At 33.3% G+C, this 21,354-nt stretch overlaps 1 protein-coding gene and 1 pseudogene across 3 annotated transcripts in view; both read right to left on the minus strand.

Moving 5' to 3' along the window:
* Positions 1–2,365: 2,365 nt before the first annotated feature.
* Positions 2,366–2,456, minus strand: LOC143393192 (U6 spliceosomal RNA; annotated as a pseudogene).
* Positions 2,457–3,970: 1,514 nt separating this feature from the next.
* The window catches only part of Eed (embryonic ectoderm development), a 29,765-nt gene continuing 12,381 nt past the window's right edge, over positions 3,971–21,354 (minus strand). Inside the window, exons 6-12 of one of the 3 annotated variants that reach the window (XM_076846556.1) lie at positions 21,006–21,087; positions 16,982–17,073; positions 15,679–15,812; positions 13,443–13,548; positions 5,498–5,656; positions 4,686–4,759; positions 3,971–4,306 (exon numbers count right to left, since the gene is read on the minus strand). In XM_076846556.1, coding sequence (XP_076702671.1) covers positions 4,180–4,306; positions 4,686–4,759; positions 5,498–5,656; positions 13,443–13,548; positions 15,679–15,812; positions 16,982–17,073; positions 21,006–21,087 — 774 coding nt within the window. In that variant the 3' untranslated portion in view covers positions 3,971–4,179. Of the gene's footprint in view, positions 4,307–4,685; positions 4,907–5,497; positions 5,657–13,442; positions 13,549–15,678; positions 15,813–16,981; positions 17,074–21,005; positions 21,088–21,354 lie in introns of all 3 variants that reach the window. The other 2 variants (XM_076846555.1, XR_013090391.1) reach the window with 2 other exon arrangements.

Raw genomic sequence — 21,354 nt, forward strand, 5'->3', positions numbered from 1 at the left:
GACTTCTCTGCATCTATTGAGATTACTAAGTGATTTTTGACCTTAATTCTTTTAATGTGATGAATTATTTATTGATTTACATATATGAAACTATCCTTGCATCTCTGAAATAAACTCAACTTGGTCATGGTGTACAATCTCCTTGAAATGTTGTTGGACACAATTTGCTAAATTTTAGTAAGTATTTTTCCATCTAATTTCATCAGGGATATTAGTCTATAGTTTTCTTTCCTTGATGTATCCTTATCTGGTTTTGGTGTGAGCGTGGTACTGGTTTCATAAAATGAACTTGGAAGGTTATGTCCTTATGTCATGGAATTATTTCAGGATTATTGACATTAGTTCTTCTGCAAAGGTTTGGTAGAATTTGACTGAGAACCCATCTGGTCCTGGAACATGGAGTTCTTTCCATCTTCAAAGCTCAATTTCTTTTTATGTTCTGTAACTTTCATTAAAATCTTTTTATTACTGCTTGTATTTCAATACAAGTTATTGACCTGTTTAGGTTTCCTACGTCCTGTTTCAGCTTTGGCATGTATTCATCTAGAAATGTATCCATTTCTTGTAGGTTTCCCAGTTTTCAAAATAGTCCTAATGATATGCTGGATTTCTAACATCTGTGATGAGTTCTCCTTTTTATCTCTGATTTTCATTAATCTTACTTTTCTCCCTTTTTTAGTTTGGCTAAGGATTTATCAATCAATCTATTTAAAAAGAACTCTATTTCATCCATCCTTTGGATTGTTTTTTTATCCTCAAGTTCATTGATTTTCAGCTGTGATCTTAAGTCTTTCCTTCCTTTTATCGGTTTTGGAATTGGTTTGTTCTTCCTTTCAAAGGGCCTTGAAATGCATCATTAGGTCATTTATTTGGGACCTTTCTAATTCTCTTATGTAGGCACTCAGCTATAAACTTTCCTTTCAGAACTACTTTCGCAATGTCCCAGATGTTCTGGTATGTTGCATCACTTCCTATTTTAAGAATTTTTAAATTTCTCAATCTCTTCTATCACCCATTCATCCTTTAGAGTATTGTTCAATCCCCATGCTGTTTATACAGCTTTCATAGGGTTTGGTTGTACTGATTTTTAATTTCATTCCATAATGATCTGATAAGATGCAAGGAATTGTATCAATTTTTTTTTTTTGGTTTAGTAAGAGTTGCTGTATGGCCTAAAATATGGTCTATCTTAGAAAAGGTTCCATGAGATTCTGAGAAGTATATTGTTATTGTATGAAATATTCTATAGATGCTGTGGGGAGCCATTCTCACACATGACTGGGCAACTCGCGGTTTGGGTCTGAGGCGCTCTGGCTAAACTGTGTCGGAGTTTTCCCAACCCTCTCCTGGAGCGAGAGCCTGTCCATGTGGGGGTGTGACTTGACCACTGATCCTGGGGCCAATCACTGACCCTGACCTTAGAGTGCTGCCCCCTTCAACCTTCATTGGATGGAATTCTCCCCTGAATTTTCCCAATAAAAGGCCACTCCCTGGCGTGCTCTCTCTCTCCTGTTAGCCCTGAGTAATCCCTACTGCCCTACCGGGTGGTTCAAGGTGGGAGCCAGAGGGGGAGCCGTCTCGGACCTGGTCATAGAAAAACGTAACTGAGTCTGTGTGTTTATTTCAATCTCACTAGCTAACTTTTATGCCAAGAACCTCATTAATGAAACCAGTGCGCTGGTTGCATGGTGGAAGATGCCCCTTAGGTCCATTTGATTTATATTTTTAACATCCACAGAGTCTTTACCGAGTTTTTGTCCAGATGAGCTATCTAATGGTCAGAGAAATCACCCAGTATTATTGTACTAGGGGCTATCTGGGGCTCCAATTTGAGTAGTGCCTTTTATGTAATCAGTTATGCTCATACTTGAGGCATAAACATTTATTATTGTTATATCTTCTTGTTGGATTGCTCCCTTTACCAATGAAAAGTGACCTTTTTTCCTTTTTCTGATATATTTTTTGTCATATGGGAGTAGCTACTTCTGCTTGTTTCCAGACTCCATTCACATGGCATATCTATCAATTTCCATCCTTTCACTTTCAGCTTGTGGCTGTCTTTGATATGTCTCTTACAGACATATAGTTGGGACCTATTTTTTAATCCACTCTGCCAACTAACATCTGTTAATTGGAGAGTTGAGACAATATATCTTCAATGTTGAGATGTTTATTAACTTCTGTCATTTTATTGTTTAGTCTTATTTCTCATTTGCTTAGCTACTCTTCAAATGAGTTTTTTCTGTGAGCTCTGAAGCTTTTTCAATTTGTTTAATATTTAAGTTCTGTAATGCAGTTTACTAGTCATGAGTTCTTTTATTAGTTTCTGCTTATCTTGAAAGGTTTTTATTTCATATGGAACATTAAAAAAAAAAAAAAAAGTGTCATCCTTGTCCAGGAACCATGCTAATCTTCTGTTTATCTTTTCAATTTTAGTATATGTGCTGCCAAAGCAAGCTCAATTTGTCATTCTTCAGTCTTCTTGATCACTCAAATATTTAATCGTTTTTCAAGGTCTAAGAGGAGATGCCATCTTTGTGGTTTGCTTTCAGCTTTCATGGAACAAAGCTGAGAATTCAAAATATTTCATCTTCTGCTCATGCAGGAAAAAAATTACAAAGAAAGATATTTCTAAATTATTAGATGAATCAGAAGATCACGAGAGGCAGACATAGCACTATACTCTAAGAGATAGTGACAAAGCTGACTGGGTAAGTGAAATTTCAGCTTGTCTTCAGATGACGTACATTGTAGAATTTTCCCATTCAAGTAGTGAATAATATGTTTCTAAGAAGGAACATACTCTCACAAAGTTAGTCATGTAACAGGAAGGATTTCACCATGCAGTAATAAACTGGACCACCTTGCTTTGCTAAATGGATGTCACAGTACTATCTTTAATGTTTATGCATTAAAATTTATTTGCTTTTGGTTTGCGACTTAAGAAGGATCGATCCATCGGATGCAAAGATGACAAATGTTGATAAAGTTTTCCTGTTTACTAAGAGTTAAATTACTATATTTCAGGGAGGTAGACCTTGCTTCAGAGACAGCACACTGTCCAATACCATACAAGTATACAATATCAAAACCAAATTTTAAAAATACAAAAAAGAAAATTTTATTAATCCTATTAAAAACTTGACAAAATCAGTCTTCCATATTTTACCCCGGCCTGGCTCACCTCACCTTACCTCTACCATAGTTTCATGACTACTCAGGCTTTCTTCATTCTGCTTCAGGTTGGTTAACATTCGACATGTGATTGTGGTCCTCTTTGGAGATTTTGTTGTTGTTGTTCACAAATAAATGCAACATGCTCTATGTCTGAGACCAAAACCTTCCACTCTATGAGATCTACTTAATCTCACTTAGCCTATTGGCTACCATTTTAGAAATGAGGCAATAACTCATACATGGACATACTCCCTGTATCTTTCATTGTTAGACTGTGCATTTAAACAGTATGTCTTCTCCTTTGTTCTAATAATAACATTTCCACTAAGTTTACTAATGGTCCAATTACAAATCTACTGACAAGAAAACATATGTTCTAATGCTACTGAATTTTAAATATAATTACTTGGGGAATCATCACAGAAGAAATCACTAAAACTATAAAACCATAAAGCATATAATAGCCAATAATCATAAAATATACTTAGGGCTTATTATATGGCAAATAATATTCTAAATGCCCCAAATACATTAAAATAATTTGCTTCTCATTTTTATGGTAGTATTATTCATTTTACACATGAGCAAACTAAAGCACAGAGATGTTACTTACCCAAAGTTACACAGTTGCAGAGCCAATATTTAATTTCAGCTTAGTTGTAGAGCCTACACTTACTCTCTACATTAAATTGCTTTCTCCAGTTAAGAAAAAAAGATCATCACAAATAGATAAGCTATAATTTTATAACTTTCAACTTGCTTTCATCATAGTGAAAATAAAATAACACACAGCTTACAAAAATAAATTTTTATTAAAAGCAGTAGAGTCTGAGCAGGAAGACAGTACAAAGAATGTAAACAATGTAAACATCACTACATTCAGCTCAGCCTGATTGAACGCTGAAAAACAAGTCTAAATGCTCTATGTGCTCTTGCTAGCAAGATACATTAATTCTATTTTACACAGACAACACAGTCTAATTTTGAGTAGGAAAAAATATTTTATCGAAGTCGATCCCAACGCCAAATACTGGCATCATCACAAACTGCTATAAGAATGCTGCTATCCCTGCTAAAACTGGTTTGTCGAATAGCAGCACCACATTTATGATGAGTCAGTGTTGTACATCTAGGGAAAAAACACGACAAGAGGTTAAATATTTTACATTATACTACCAATATCTACCTTTAGAATGAATAAGAAAATAAACAGATACCAAGTCTCTTTAAAAAGCATTTAAAACCAGACTATCTTCATTAAAAGTCAATCTCAAATCTCATAAAATTTGGGTATATTTTAAACTCAAGAGGCACCATATAATTTGTACAAGTATCACCAAGGTGCTCATTATTAAAATAAAAAAATACTTGTAACTCTGAAATTTGTAAATGTTAAATGTTATTTAAGGATGATATTGCAAGTGTCAATATTTTTTCTCTATTTGCATAAAACTTTGGGGGAAATAAGGCAGAAGTCTTTAATATTACAGAAACTTCTAAATACTTACTTGGCTTTATGAGGATCTTCTACTTCTAAATCCCAAACATAAAGTTTGCCAACCTGATTGCCCAATGCAAGCATCTGTGTAAACATTTTTAAAAACATCAAATTAATAAAATCACCATGCTCCAAGGCATTCAACAATCCTAAGACAACTTTCTTACTTCAGAAAAACCTCGGTTCCAGCCTCTGACTGCGCTCTTGACTATTTCTTTGGATCTTATATTCCTGATTTGTAAATAGGAATAAGAGCAATTAATATTTCACAGGTGTCCTGAGTAAAATAAGAAGGCACTTCACAATTTTATGAAGGGCTTTACAGTTTACATTGTAATGTGGTACTCTTTTTTCTGCCCTGCCTTAAAGAATTATAGCAACAGCTGTGGAAAGCTCTTCCAAAACCTGTTTTTCTTTTTCTTTTTTTAAAGAGAATTAATTTGTTACCACAGAATTCTAACAACAGATTTCTTTAATATTTTAGGTAACTAGTAACTAGTATTTAACCTGTCTTCCATGCTGATTTTCCTAGGAAAAAGCTACAGAAGTAATTTAACACTCCAATCACTAAAATATTAAATGTTAGTAACAGTTATTATGGAATGTAACCCAAATTTAACTACTGATACCAAACTGCCAATTTTATTTATAACAGGCATTGCAGATGGTATACAGAGCCCACAATGGCAGAATTTTTTAATCAATACAAAACATCAAGATAGATTCTTAGAGTAAAAAGAACATGGATATAACAGAAAAAGCTAGAATTACAATGGTGTTTTATAAGCCAAATAATTTCAAAATGTAAAAATATGCTGCTACCTTTTGCCAGAAATCCATAGAAAACCTCATGTACCAAATGTCACACTGGCTGTAATCAAATCGCCCAAGAATAGTCACATTAGACTCACTAGGTTTAATTTTATCTATATCATCTTCCATTTTGCCAGGTTTCCAGCATACAATGGCATTTTCACAAGACTAAAAGAGAAAAATGAGAAAAACAAGTATTAATTTTAGAACTGAATTTTAAAAATTTAAAACAAGACTATTATTTTAGAATGACAAGTCAAAGAATGTGGTTAATCCAGTGATACACATTCATTTGTATACAGTCAACGTCCACATTTGAGTATAAGAAATCTGATCAACAAAATTAGACAATACAAAAAAATTATGTTGTTTGGAATATTCATGTTGGAAGTCACAATTTCTCTTCATAATCAAACCACATTCAGCTCTAGATACTTTGGTACCCAAGATACTTTGAAATTACATTTCAAAGGTATAATTATAAAAACACTGTATAAGAATACATGGCTTTTCAATATCTGGTCCTTCTTTTTATCACCAGTTTCCCTAACTTTCAAACTTATTTCTAATCCTTTATTGGATTCTTCAACCACAGTGTCTGTACCACCTGACAGGTAACAGATATAATGAATTCATTCAATGTGCCTTGAAGATCAGGTTTGAAGTAGGGCAAAAGGAGGCAATCAAAGCAGTAGTTTAACATCAAGACACCGACATGTGAATGGGCTCAAATGATATGAAGTTAAACTTCTCTTATCATGTAACACTGACTCTTTGTGCACACATTCCTACTTAGGCAGGAACTGGTAAAGAATACAATGAAAAGAAAATTTCAAAACTGTGGGTGCCTTTCATATTATTAATTGGTAGAAGCCAGACATGCTGACAAAAATCTTCTGATGAATTGGATAGTTCCTCACCAAATTACATTATACAGCACAACCTCAATAACTCCAGATTAAGAAACCTTGGTTTAAGTAAGCAGTGCTCCCTGGATTTTGCTGTGCAGCTTACACTATCAAAGGTGGCAACCCTGCAGCAAGGGTCACTGGCATTTAAACAGTTTAACCACATGGTCATAATACGATCAGAATGGGATAATACTTTTTCTTTTTTTTTTAATACCACGGATTGAACCTAGAGAGGCTGGCTTTGAATAGCAATCCTCTAGAGCCACTGGGATTACAGGCATGCACACCATACCTGGCAGGACAACACATTTTTTTATTCTTTTTCAAATTTTTCAAACATAATGCTATATGGTATCTGTTACACAAGTTCTTAACTACAAAGTACCCTCAGAGATCACCTTAGCTTAATGACTCTTGAACAAGTGTACAACTAGATCAATAATAACTTGTGGAATTTTCTCAGGAACCTCATCGTGACCCCAACCCCAATGAATCAGAATCTCTAAGGGGAAGGCAGAAGCATAAGAATTATAAAATTGTTCTTCATGTACTTCTTACTGTGCTGATAAAGAATATTTTTTCCCCCTGTGGTAGGGGATCAAACCCAAGGCCTAAGGCATACCAGCCAAGCACTCTACCACTGAGCTACATCCCCAGTCAAGAATTTTAATTATTAGAGTCCCGCCTCATGGAAAACTAAAGTAAGGGAAGATAAAAAGAATTTACCAGAGCTGATTCATTACCTTCGAAATCATCTAGGGAGCGTTTTAGAATCACAGATTTCTAGGGTTCTTGTGCCAAATTTAGAATCATTGGGGGATAAAGTGTAGAAATCTATTTTTACCATGTTCTTTCAGTGATTTTTAACACAGAGCCAGATTTGAAATGACCATTAATATTTAGTCCAACCTCTCACCTAAATTCAGAAATCCTGTCCTTAAGTGTGATTACATTCCCAGTATGGGGAAATGAACCCAGGAGTATGGGTTCATGAACCACTGAATTATATCACTGGTCCTTTTTATTTTTTTGAGACAGTGTCTCACTAAGTTGCTAAGGGACTGAAACTTGTGTTGTTCCTGCCTGTCTCCTGTGTTGCTGGGATTATAAGTGTGCACTACTGAACAACTGGCCAGATTAAGTTCTAAGGGTAGAAATTTAAAGCTACTGGCTTTTTATTGCTGCTACCAAAAAAAAAAAAAAAAAAGAGCAGATTCACTCTTCTCTATTAATTCCCCTGAATGTAACTTAAAAGACTAAATATCATATATAAAGCAAACAATCTTAAAGGTGAGAAAAGGCAGACAAGTTATGAACCCAGGAATGTGAACCATAAGAGTGTTGAGTTCTCTGGATTTTCTTTATATCCCAGACTGGATGCTAGAGAAGGCAACAAAGCAAGAATGCTAACAAGTAAAGACAAGCCTCTCAAAACAGCACAGAAAAACCCATGACTCATCTTCACTTGAACCTACAAAATCCTGGTAAGGAACCATTCTTAAGTCATAACTAAGTACCTTGATTACATATCCACTGGTATCCCATACCCTTAGCATCAATAAGGTGACTTTCTGGCTGGCCTAGTATCAGAGAAGGGCTAGAGAAGGCCTAACAGAGTCAGGACAGTCACAACCACTCAGTGGTAAGGCCACAACTAACTATCCACACAGCAGTGGAGACTATTAGATCAGCACTAATGTGGCATCCCAAACCCCCAACTATGGTTGTATTAACTGAAGCCTAGTAGAAAGTCTGAACTCCCACCCACTAACTGGTAACCACAAGGCTGTGCTCTCCTTCCCCAGCTGAAAAGTCTCAAAGAAGCCTACCACAAGGGAAGCTTGAAAGAAGATCTAGAGTCTCATAATACCCCAAATATCCACAAATCAATAAAAAATTACTGGGATACTAAGAATCAGAAAAATCTCAACTTGAAAAGATACCAATACTGAAGCAACAGATGTCATAATTATCTGATAAGGATTTTAAGGCAGCAATCATAGAAATGCTTTAATGAGTACAAATACATACACTTGAACTAAAAAAGGTTTCAGACACAGAATATATATGGAAAAATTTGAAATAAAAATTGTATTATAATCAAAATTAAAACTTCAATGGATGGGCTGAATAGCAGAAAACAGGAGAGAGTTAAGAATTTTAAAAAGAGAACAACAGTAATTATCCAATCTGAGTAAAAAAGAAAACAGACCTTAAAAAAAAAAAAAATCCGAGAAACCAAATTAAAGATCTAACATTTCATCAGACTCCAAACTAGGGAGAGTGCAGGGTTAAAAAATAACTCAAATAATGGTTGAAAGGTTTCCAATCTGAGACAAAAATATGCCCCCAAAACATAAACCTAGGGTGCTCCTGTAAGCATGTGTAAGTCTCTGGGTTCAATCCTCAGTACTACATAAAAATAAAAAAAAAATAAAATAAAAGTATCGTGTCCATCTATGACTAAAAGAATAATAATAATAATAATAATAATAAATCTATCAAAGATTCAAGAAGGTAGTGAACGCTAACAAAATAAAACAAATAAATCTCCATTCAAATTATACTCAAACCCCAAACTACAAATATATTCATGTTCAATCTAAAAACTAAAGACAAAGGAAAAATGATGAAAGCAGAAACAAAAAGAATGCCTTATCTACAGGGGAGAAAAATTTCCAGAAGATCCCTCATCAAACCAAAGAGGGGACAAACACTTTTTCAATAGTTAAAAAACAAAACCTAAAAAACTGTGAAGCCAGAAAACTATATTCAGTGACTACATCCTTCAAGAATGAAGAAGAAATAAAGCCATTCTTAGATGAAGGAAAACTAAGAGAATTTTGTCAACAGCAAACCTACCTACAAGAAGTTTTCTGAACAGAAGGAAATTATTTAAGGAGTCATCTTGGCATTATGAGTATGGAAGAACAGAAAAAGCAGGATGAGTAGTATGTAGTACTCTCTCCCTTTTCTTTTATAATTGAAAATTATAATTCAGTCATCTAAATTATATTTGATGACTGAAGCAAGATTCTGATGTGGTTCTCAATATAAAGCAAATATTTAAGAGTTATAAATGAAGAATAAAGGAATGAAAAGTCATACGTTTCACTTGAATTGATAAAATACCAATACAAGGATGACATGTTACACATATATAGTAAAGCAACCACTGAAAAAAACTACAAAGAAATATACTCAAAGATATAATACATAAATAAAAATGGAATTCTAAAAAATATAATGTACAGGAAGTAATAGTGAAAAAAACCCAGAGAGAGAAATGAAAACAAAAACATATAAACAAAAATAACCAATCCAACAGACTAATATAATTACCTATGTTAAGGCTTAAATATAATGGTCTAAATAAATCAAATAAACCACCAGAGAGGATTAATAACAAAATGACTCAATGATATGTAATCTATAAGAAACTTACACAACTATAACAAACAGATGTTAAAAAGTATTACATAACAATAAAAGGGTAAAGCCACCAGGATACAGCAATACCAAATATATATGTACCGAACAAAAGAACTGCAAAACGTGTAATAGAATTGTCAGGAGAAAGAAAAATCTACAATATAGTTGGAGATTTAATCATTTGTCTCTTAGTAAGTGACAAGGCTGGATCAATACTCAAAAAATAGTACAATCCACTAAATTAACAGGCTACAGAATAAAGAAAAAACATAATTTTATCAACTATGAAGAAAAAGCATTTGACAAAAATGAAACCCATTTGTGGAAAAACTCAAAAATTTAGGAAGCAAATACAATTCTCAACTTGACAGAGAATACCTAAAACAAAACAGAACAACAACAATAAAAAAACCCCAGCTAATAATTATGAGACTATAGTCAAAATGTCTGTTCTTAACATGGTTATTCAACGTAGTACTAACAGTTGAGTTCATCAGTGCAATAAGGAAAGAAAGAAAAGGCATACAGATCATATAGGAAAAAGTAAAATTGTCCTATTAATAGATGACAAGATGGTCTACATAGAAAATCCCAAGTAATCACAGAATCAACAAGAACAAAAAAACTTCTTAGAAAAAGCAATTTATTTAGGTTGTAGGATTCAAGATTAATATTCAATCAATTGTATTTCTATAGACTAGTTATGAACTCATGGAAATGGAAATTTAAAATACAATTTATAATAGCTAAAAAAGAGAATAAAGAATACTTAGATGTAAATCCAACAAAGCACAAACAAGGACTTGTATGCTAAACGGTATAAATGCTGATAAATACAATTTAAAAAACAAATAAATGAAAGACATACAGTATTTATGGATTATAAGACTCAAGATATTAGTGCCCGTCAAAATTACATATAAGTTAAACATAATTTCAATCAAAATCTCCCTCATCCCCAAAAGAAATCCCAATAAGATTTTCTTTTTTTTTGGTAAATGTAGACAAGATTCATTCTAAAACTTATATGTAAAGGCAAAAGAACTAGAATAGCTAAAAACAATTTTGAAAAAGAATAAAGCGAGAAATCAACCTATCCAATTTCAAGACTTATCATAGTGCTACAATAATGAAGACCATGTATGTAGTGATGGCACAGAGACAGACATACAGTTCAATGGAACAAAGTATGTTCAAATAATTTTTGACAGGTACAAAAGCAATTCAATGGAAGAAGCATAGTCTTTGAAAAAATAATACTGGAGTAACTGGATATGTATAGGGAAAAAACTAACTTCAATTTGAACCTTGTACTTTTTACAGAAATTAACTCAAAATAGATCATACATTTGAGGGAAAACATAGCAAGAAAACAAATAAAACAAAAGAGAAAATCTTTAAGGCCTAGGACTTAGTGAAGAGTTCTTAGACACAACATTAAAAGCATTGTCTACAAAATTTTTTTAAAAAATCAAAAATTGAATTTCATAAAAATTGAAGACATTTTAAAGACCCGGTTAAGAGGATGAAAAGCTATAGACTGGAAGAAAATATTTGCAAACTATGTATGTGACATAGGAGTCATATTTAGAATATATTAACAACTCTGAAAACTCAACAGTAAAAACAAAACAAAACCAATCCAATTAGAAAATGAGTAAAGATATGAAGAGACATCACCAAAAAGGATATATGGATGATAAATAAGCACATGAAAAAGATGTTCGACAACACTAGCCATCAGGGAATGCAAATTAAGACCACGATGAGATATCACTACACACCTATCAGAACAGCTAAAATAAAAAATAATGACAATACCAAATGCTGGCGAAGATTCGGAGACACTGGATCTCTCATACATTGCTGGTGAGAATGTAAAATGGCACGGCCACTCTGGAAAATAGTTTTGGCAGTTTCTTAAAAAACTAAACAAACTTAACCATGACCCAGCAATTGCCCTTCTAGGCATTTATCCCAGAGAAATGAAAAACAAGTCCACACCAAATCCTGTACAAAATCATTAATTAGCAGCTTTATTTGTAATAGCCCCAAACTGGAAACAACCAAAACAACCTACAATAGATGGTTAAATAAACTGTGGTAGTATACCCATACAATGAAATGCTACTTATCAATAAAAAGGAGAATTACTGATATAAGCAACAACTTGGATGGATCTCCAGGGCATTACATTGAGTGGGAAAAAACAATCTCAAAAGATTCCAAACTGTTACATTCTTGAAATGACAAAATTCATGTGATTAAAATAACAAGAAACTACACACACATTATAATAACAGTGTCAATATCCTGGGTTTGATATTGTGTTATAGTTATGTAAAATATGACCATTAGGGGAAATTGGGAATTGATCACACTGGACCTCTCTGTACTTACTATCTTTGAAATTTCCTCTGAATCTAAGTATTTCAAGATCAAAAGTTTAAGGGGGGGAAAAATAAACAACAACAGTAAAACTATACCCATAGGAAAAGAAAAAAAATAAATTAGGTTCTGGCCCAAGAATACACGAATATCCTGAAATCCGCATCAAGAAAGGAAACCAAATAGCAATTTTTTCCAAATCTGACAATTCAAATGTTCAAATAACATCACCAATAACTTCTCTCAATTGCCATCTTAAAATGTGTGTGTGAAAATTGAGCCCTCAGTATCTGTAAGAGAATGGTTTCAGGACCCCCCCAAATATCAAGTACTTTATATAAAATGGCACAGTATTTGCATATACCCTACACACATCATCCCATAGACTCTATTTATCTTTTGGCAAAGGGGATTGAACCCAGGGGTGCTTTACCATTGAGCTACATTCCCATACCCTCCCTTTTTTTAAAATTTAAGACTCAATCTCACATCTCACTAAGCTGCTGAAGCTGACCTCAAACTTGCCATCCTCCTGCCTTAGCCTTCCAAGTGACTGGGATTACATGGGTATGCCACTACACCCAGTATTCCCATATACTTAAAATCATCTCTAGATTACTTATAACATCTAATGCAATATAAATGCTATGTAAATGACTGTTATATTGCATTACTTAGAGAATCATGACAAAAAAGTCTATACATGTGCAGGTTTTTTTTTTTTTTTTTTCCAATCAATGGTTGGCTGAATGCAGGATGTGGAACCCATGAATATGGAAGGGTATACCTACATCCATCAACATGTTAGAGCAGGATATGCAGGATGGGGCTATAGCCTATAAACCAACCAACTCCAGCCACCTGTTTTTATAAATAAAATGTTATTGAAATAGACACAAACATATCAATAAAAAAAGAAACACTGTTGGTTTTAATTATTGGTTATTTTGCAACATCATCAAATATCAGAAAACACTATCACCATATAAGCTACATTTCTCTTACTAGAGCACAAATAATTGTATTATTCTTAAAATAAGTTTTCAAATCTACCAAAATATTAGACTTTGAGAGTCAAATTTCCCTTCTAGTATTCATTTTAACCAAATGAATTTGCAAAGTTTCAAACACACACACACACACACACACACACACACTCAAACAATCACACTCTCTTTCTCTCTCTCTGAAAAGTACAGCTTAACTGCAGTTTCTTTTCATACCTTGGAAAGTATCAAATCGCCTAACCATCGCACACAATCAACATAATTCCTATGTATGTCTCTGGTAGAAAAGTCAGGAAAGTGGATTTTCTGGGAAATAAATGGCCTGAAGGAAAATAGAAATGTAAAAAGTTAAAAGAAAAAAAAATATTAGAGATGACACTAGTTTTAATTTTTGAATTTATAAAACTCTTTTTTGTGGTATGGCCAGGGGCCTTTTGCATGCTAGCCAAGTGTTCTACTACTGAGCTACATCTGTAGCCTGACTTATAAAACTTTTAAAAATAAAATGTGACTATCAATTCCTCTGTTTCCAGACAACTTATATTTCAATCTGTTTACTGAAGAGTAAGTCTCCATTTTTCTTTCTCTATTTTCTTCCATTATCAATTTTCAATCTTATTTTTGTCCAATGATATTTAAAAAATAAAATTGTACTACATATGACCCCAAATTAATCCATTCAATTCTGAGTATCCTAACCAATAAAAAAGAAAGAGATCTGATAGCAGGGGTGAAACTTTCCCACAAAAGTACACTAAACTACTTATTTAATCCTTTAAAATTCAGCATTAATGGTTTATGAAAGTTAACATACTTAAGATAGCCATCTTTCTGGAAGCAATGAAACATCATCTCAAAGTCAGCTACAAATAAATTTACAGTCCTGCCTCAAGAAATAATTTCTGAAACAGCCTTGCAGAAATCTGTTAAAGACCTTTCCAAATAATTTCTATATTTAGGAAACTAAAATGTGACTCCATTTCTTCCCTTAAAGACACTTGCAAGAAGACAATGAATAAGATAAGCTGCTACCAATTCTGAAGTTACTGGTTTTAATACTACACCTAATATTTCTAATCTAGTAAATAATTCAGTTTTGTGTGTTTTTGTTGTGCTACGTATAGAACCCAGAATTCATATATGCTAGGCAAGTACTTTACCAGTGACTGCTTCCCCAACCAAGAGCCCGTTTTTATACTGAAATAATTATAGAATTACACATCATGAATTGTCTTAGTCAATTGACATGTTCTCTTCTTACATTTGCCCTCATATAAAAAGCATGTTGGGCTGCATTATCTGGTATAATGCTTCCAATTCAAATTCTGGGAATTTGTTAAAACATTCAAATGTTATTGATGATTTGACATAATTTTTTAACTGTTACACAATTACATTAAATGCCTTTAAGTCAAGTACATATTAAAAGTCTTAGGATTAAACTCCTTCAAGGAGATAACCAGCACAACTCAATATTATTTTCTGTAAACTAAGAAATATAATTTGTATTTATTTCAAAAATATACAAAATAATTTCAAAATACAAATTCAACACCATATTAGTCTGTGCTCTTTTAAAGTAGAATTCTGAAAGTTGTATTTATTCTTAAAGGTCACTAAGGTTTGATGAGTATACTCAAATGTGGCTTACAAATTTAACGATTATTAATATAGTTTGCAAACCAGAAGATAACCTCTAGCTCTTTGCTTAAACAAAAAGGCAAAGTTAGTATACGTAAACATATGTTTAAAATGAAAGTGTTAATGATAGCCTCATGTAATGCTTAAAAAAGTTAGCTGAATTAAGAATTCAGGCATTTCCAAAACTGAGACATTTCAAAAACACAAGGAAGTTACAAAATTGCCCACCACATGGTATCATGGAACAAGACTTCTGAATTTAAATTTTCTCTATTTAATGAAGTGAGATTCATTTAAAAAAAATGTTATATTATCATTATTCTTTTTAAATACGTTCTATTATCTTGAATTAGAATTTACTGATGTGTCTTTTACTTTATTCTATTAAAACTGTTAATATGTGGGGCTGGGGTTGTGGCTCAGTGGAACAGCACTTGCCTAGCATGCATGAGGCACTGGATTAGATTCTCAGCACCATGTACAAATAAATAACAACATCTAAAAAATATTTTTTAAAAAACTGTTATATGTGTAAATTTAAAAGGTCAAGTATATGCATAGCTAAATAAAAATCAGTAAAATATGCTACTAAATGAAGGCAAAAACAGTTCTAAAGGGATTGTAAAAACTGAGCCATAAGCATTAAAAATAAAAGGTTTCCATTTAAAAGGGGTGAATTTTATGGCAGATAAATTATACCTAAAGGTTATTAAAAGGCCTTCTAAACTTAGTGTTGGGGGTTTATTGAACAATTCAGGGAAAAAGTAAAACACATCTATTCAACAGCACAATAAAGCATATTAACTGTTACCTGTTAGTTTTATTGGGGTTATAATCATAAGATTCCTTAATTGCATTCATCATTCTCTTTGAATTGATTCTCCAAAGTTTAAGGGAGTGATCCATACCACAGGACATTATTTTTTCACCCAAAAGGTCATAATCCTATATGTAAAACAGAAAAGTTTAAATTAAGTATAAAAATTACCATCACAAATTATATTTGTCCAATTTTCACCTAACACAGTGAAAATTGTATTTCAAATCAAAATACTAACTCCATTTTGTTTTTCATCTATGTAATCCATAAATCACAGTTTACTACTTCTAAGATTTAAAGCTTTATTTGGTTTGTCACCAGAGTAAATGAGTTCTTATAATATGGAAGGCCAGAAAGTAAATTATGTGAATTTTACTTTTATTTATTCCATTATATTAAAGTATTCCCTTTGCTTGATTTTCAAGGTATATATTGAGTGCTGAGATAAAATTATTATTTTATGACACAAAAAGCTGAAAAGTTTCATTGCTTTTCTTGTCCAACTCCAATCAAGAAATTCAATTGATATTTGAATTTGAACCTATGAGTCCTTAAACAACTCAGATTTTATTTTATACTAGTAAATCAAAACATTTCAAAGTTATATTGGTGTTAGAATTCACTTTTTAAGTGAATAAAGGGAAAAAAAACAGGAGAGTTGGAAAAAAGTCACCTTAAACTCAGTGTGAGCACAATAAAATGCTTTCTAAAAAGTAGATAACTTACTTCAAAGAAAAAGGGAAAATATATTTTTTCATTTTCTGCAGTACTCTGGATTGGACCCAGAAGCCCCCTATCACTGAGCCATACACCCAGTCCTTTTAATTTTGAGACAGGTTCTAAGTTGCCGAGGATGGCCTTGAACCAGCAATCCCATCTCAGCCTCCTTAGTTGCTGGGATTATAGGTGTGCACTACAGTGCCGAACAAGAAAATGTTTCTTAACTAGTGTAATGTGTTCCTTCAGTAATTAAGAAACAGGAAAAAGAAAAAAAGTTACCTTTTTGGGGGTGATTTTAGATTAAAGATAGAAAGGAATAAGTTCATATTATTCTTACATGAGAATCTAGGCACTGGTAAGATAAACTACAGGTAATTTTAAAAAACAAACACCAAAAAAATTCTTGCTCTATTCTTTCACCAGTAAGATCAAAATTTTACATTTTCAATAAATAAAATGCCTGCCTGGCAGGCTGTATGAAACAAACATATGCTTTCTATTAAGAACAGAGTTCCATGGGGATTGTTCACAGCTTATAAACCTGAACTTTACTGTCCTATAGCTTTCAACTTACAGCACTTAGGACTTCATCTCTGTGCCCTTCTACACCTCCAAATATTGCCACCAGAGTGTCCGTTTGGATATTCCATAATCGTAAAGCATGATCTAATGTAAACATACAAAAAATTAAGATGAACTTTTTATCATTCATTTACTGTGAACTTTTTCAGCACCTCCTTAGAGAAGCAAACACTATAAAAGTTTAGACTTAAGTCACACACAGTAAAGACTAATAATGAAATCCATATTATATAGCAACTTAAAATATTTATAACATTTATAGTATTAACTAGACAAATTTTTTAAATTATGTAATCTTAAAAATATTTTAAGCTTATTTATGTCAAATAAGTTTCTTTAAATAATATCCTAATTTGATGGAGAGATACTTTTGAGATTAAAACAGAGATTTAACATAATTTTATACTATACCACAGAATAAGGTACTAGCTCTTCCCTTCACCACACTCATTAACAAGTCAAAAGGGATTGAACAGATTCATAAGATTTCTACAGAAAGCCAAAAATGACTGAAAACAATATGCATTGTAACACGACTGACAGTTTTCCTTTGAAAATTACGTAACTGTAATTTGAACGACTTCTTTTATTTCTTTTTTTTTGCAGCCCTGAGTACCAAACCCAGGGCCTTGTGTATACTAGGCCAGCCCTCTATCACTGAAATATACCACCCCCTGCCCCATCCCAACTTATTCTATTAAACAATAAAGAACGTATAGCAAGCATCAGTGAAACTCCACATCATGTACAACCACAAGATGGGATTCTAATTAGAGAAGTTACACTCCATGTATGTATAATGTCAAAATGCATTCTACTGTCATGTATATATAAAAAGTTTTAAAAAATATATAGCAAAAGACATGCCACATAGAGCTTGAAATATAACAATACTCATATTGTAAATGTGTATTAACATACTATATAATTACCACCAGGAGGCAATAGTACATTGAGAAATTAACATTGCTATAAAACTGATTTCTTGGTTCCAATCATGTACAAGTTTTTGAGTATACAAATGTTTTTCACTAGTACAAGTATGTGCACATGCACGAGCAAACCCACACCCCTACCTACAATTCATAATTTTATGTTTAATGTTAAGGACCTGCTAGCTTGTTTTACAAAATGGTTACATTTTACATTCCAACCAGCAATGTTTGATCATGTTATAATTTCTCCACATCTCAATCAATACCTATCTGCCTTTTTTATTATAGCTACCCTAACTATCTGTGAAATGGTTCTCATTGTGCTTTTGATTTCAATTTCCTTAGTGATTAATAATGGTGAACATCTTTTAATCTGTTTATTGGTCATTTGTGTGCGTTTTCTGGAGACATGTTTATTTGGAACTTTTGTCCATTTTTAACTGGGTTGTCTTTTTATTGTTGAGCTGTAGGAGCTCATATGCTCATGACATATATTTTCTCCCATTCATAGGTTGTCTTTTCACTTTCTTGATGGCATCATTTATAGTAAAATTTCTACTCAGCTTGAAAAGGTTGTATGCTTTTTTTTAAAAAAAAGCTATATAGATGAACACGATGCCATTATTTTGTTTACTCATTTTATGAGGTACTGAGGATCCAATCCAGTGCCTCACATGTGCTGTGCAAGCACTCTACCACTGAGCCACAACCTAAGCCCAAGGCTGTATGCTTTTTAAAAACATTCTTGCTCATACAATAGGGAAAGACCAGGGTTAAAAATTGTGATATTTAAAGGAAAAGAATTAGTCTACTCAGCTATACAGGAATATTTGAGCTCAATTACTGTCACCAGAGGACAAAAGTAACATCTTTTCCTAGTGGTAATTTTCTTTCTTTTTCTTTTTTTTTTTAAATATAGAGGATTGAACTCAGGGGTGGTTAACCACTGAGACAAATCCCCATCCCCTTTTTATACTTCAAGACAGTGTCTTGCTGAATTGCTTATATATTAATATTGCTGTAAAACAGCTAAATTGCTGAGGCTGGCTTTGAACTCATGATCCTCTTGCCTCACTCAGACTCCCGAGCTGCTGGGATTACAGGCTTACACCACCATGCCTGGCCTGGTCATAGTCATTTTAACTTCAGCCTCAATATTTACAGAAAAAATTGACACAATTTTCATATGGGAGTTTTTTTGTTTCTGGGGAATCAAACCCACAGCATTACACATGCTAGGCATGCCCTAATGTTAGGTAGCAGCTACCAATGAGCAGTGAAATGCATGGCAAGGTCATAAGTGTTCCTTAAATTACTTTAGGTCCTTCTTTAATCTATTTCAAAGTAGATGAGAAAGAAAAGTGTGGTAGTTAATTTGTAGACAATAAACAGAAGCAAAGGAGCTAATGGGAAATATGTCAAAAGAAAAGGATTAATGGGACTTGACAGGGTCCATTGATGGTGATGTAAAGCTAGGAATTATGGCTATAGGTATCTCATCTGTCTGGGAAGAAAGTTTCCTTTAGTAAAACAGGTGCACTAAGGTAATTTCTGACCAGCTATTGACCCCAGTGCCCACATCAACATGGGACTGACTTGTAGATGAAGCCCCCTAAATAGGATGGCCACCATGACAGTTCCAGAGATGAGCAACTAAGGTCAAAAACTCCACTGCCTTGGGACTGGGGATGTAGCTCAGTTGGTAGAGTGCTTGCCCTGCATGCACAAGGCCCTGGGTTAAATCCCCAGCAACACACACACACACACACAAAAAAAAAACAAAAACAAAACAAAAAAAAACCAAAACCCTCCACTACCTGAAAGAAGTTGAACACCTGATTGGCAAAGAGTACAGAGTGGTCTCTAATTCTGGTAAACATTAAACACTAATAAATTTGTAGACAGCATTGTCTCCTTTTATCATTCTCTGCTCAGATGCCCCAGTGTCTCATTGTAAGAGTGCTCTCTGCTTTAAGTTTCACTTTGCTTATTTACTTTAATTTCACCTACTTTCTCTTTAAAGTCCTCTTGAATAGCTTTTGGTGTCTGATTTTAAATTTTGTTATGTCAGAACACAAGAATTGAGATTTGGAGTTTCAGCTCCCTGCTTTCCTATATATAACACTATCACTGAGCTACATTCCCAGCCCAAGTTTTAATTTGAGGACTGATACGCCTAAGAAAAAACTTGACTAGAATACGTAGAAGCATAAGAGAAGGCAATGAAAAATAGAAACAACATAACCTAATTCATTTTGGAAAGCTCAGAAATGATTTAGAATGATTAAGTGGCCTGTTTAGACCCAGAATAAACTTATAATGTCAGCATAAGCATAAGAGCAATACAAAGCTTTATCTTCATAGAAAATATTCTTAAAAGTTTATGCTGGAGAAATAAGAATTTTATGGAATTCTACAAAGAATCCTTTATACAACAATCTTCAAAAATTAAAAAAAAAAACAGTGATTGTCATATGCTGTATTGATTACATGATTAGACAGAGTGATAGTAACTGGTAAAAATGTTTTTAAAACTATCTTTAAAAACTTTTTTAAATGCAATAACTTTGAGCCTGTGTCACTTAAAACTGACAAAACTATAATTATTCACATAAGGACAAAGTTCTAGAACTACAACAATACCATATGCTAAATGAGAAGGGTAACATATACTTCATTGTCAGTACCAATTATTTTACTAAAATCTGATGTCAATGCCATAAGTACATTTCACTGTTCCTTTCTTTAATTCTTAGTTTGTGAAATACTAACGTAGCCTAAGATTTTATAAAAATTCACTGTTACAGAATGACCCCGAAGATAGCATAGGTTTAACGGGCCATTAAACCTGCTGGTGACCCTGTCCACCTTGGCCACATTCATCTGGATGGACATGTGGTCCTTGGCACCAATGATGCAGCTACTGGTGAAGCATTTCTGTGGCATTTATAGGTCCATGAACTCACCAGCATCATCCTGCATGTTGAAGCGCACTAGCTGCCTCCACCACAAGTGCGAGCGCAGAAAGGAAGTGGCCTACTCTTTAAAATTGTTATTTCCGAAGAAATAAGACTCTCTTACCTTTACTTACTGACAGGAGAAGATTTGGATCTCTTGGGTGGAATTTCAGCTCATTGATGGCATTTCCATGGCCAACATAGTGCTACAATAAATTTAAAATATTTCAAATTTCATATCTCGAAAATCAGTAAATTTTTTTAATAAGTCTTAAGAAAATGGAAAAATAGTTTTACTCATTAAAGTAGTGGTTTTCAACCTTAGCTACAAATTAAAATTGTCCTGCAGACTGAAGGGGGAAAAAGATGCTCAAGTCTCACTTGAAGATGTTCTGATAGGACTGGATTAGCAAAGACTCATTTAAAAGATCCTTAGGTAATTTAATGTGCCCCCAGGGTTAAAAACAGTTAAT

The sequence above is a fragment of the Callospermophilus lateralis genome, chromosome 2, assembly GCF_048772815.1.
Source record: "Callospermophilus lateralis isolate mCalLat2 chromosome 2, mCalLat2.hap1, whole genome shotgun sequence".
Classification (NCBI taxonomy): Eukaryota; Metazoa; Chordata; class Mammalia; order Rodentia; family Sciuridae; genus Callospermophilus; species Callospermophilus lateralis.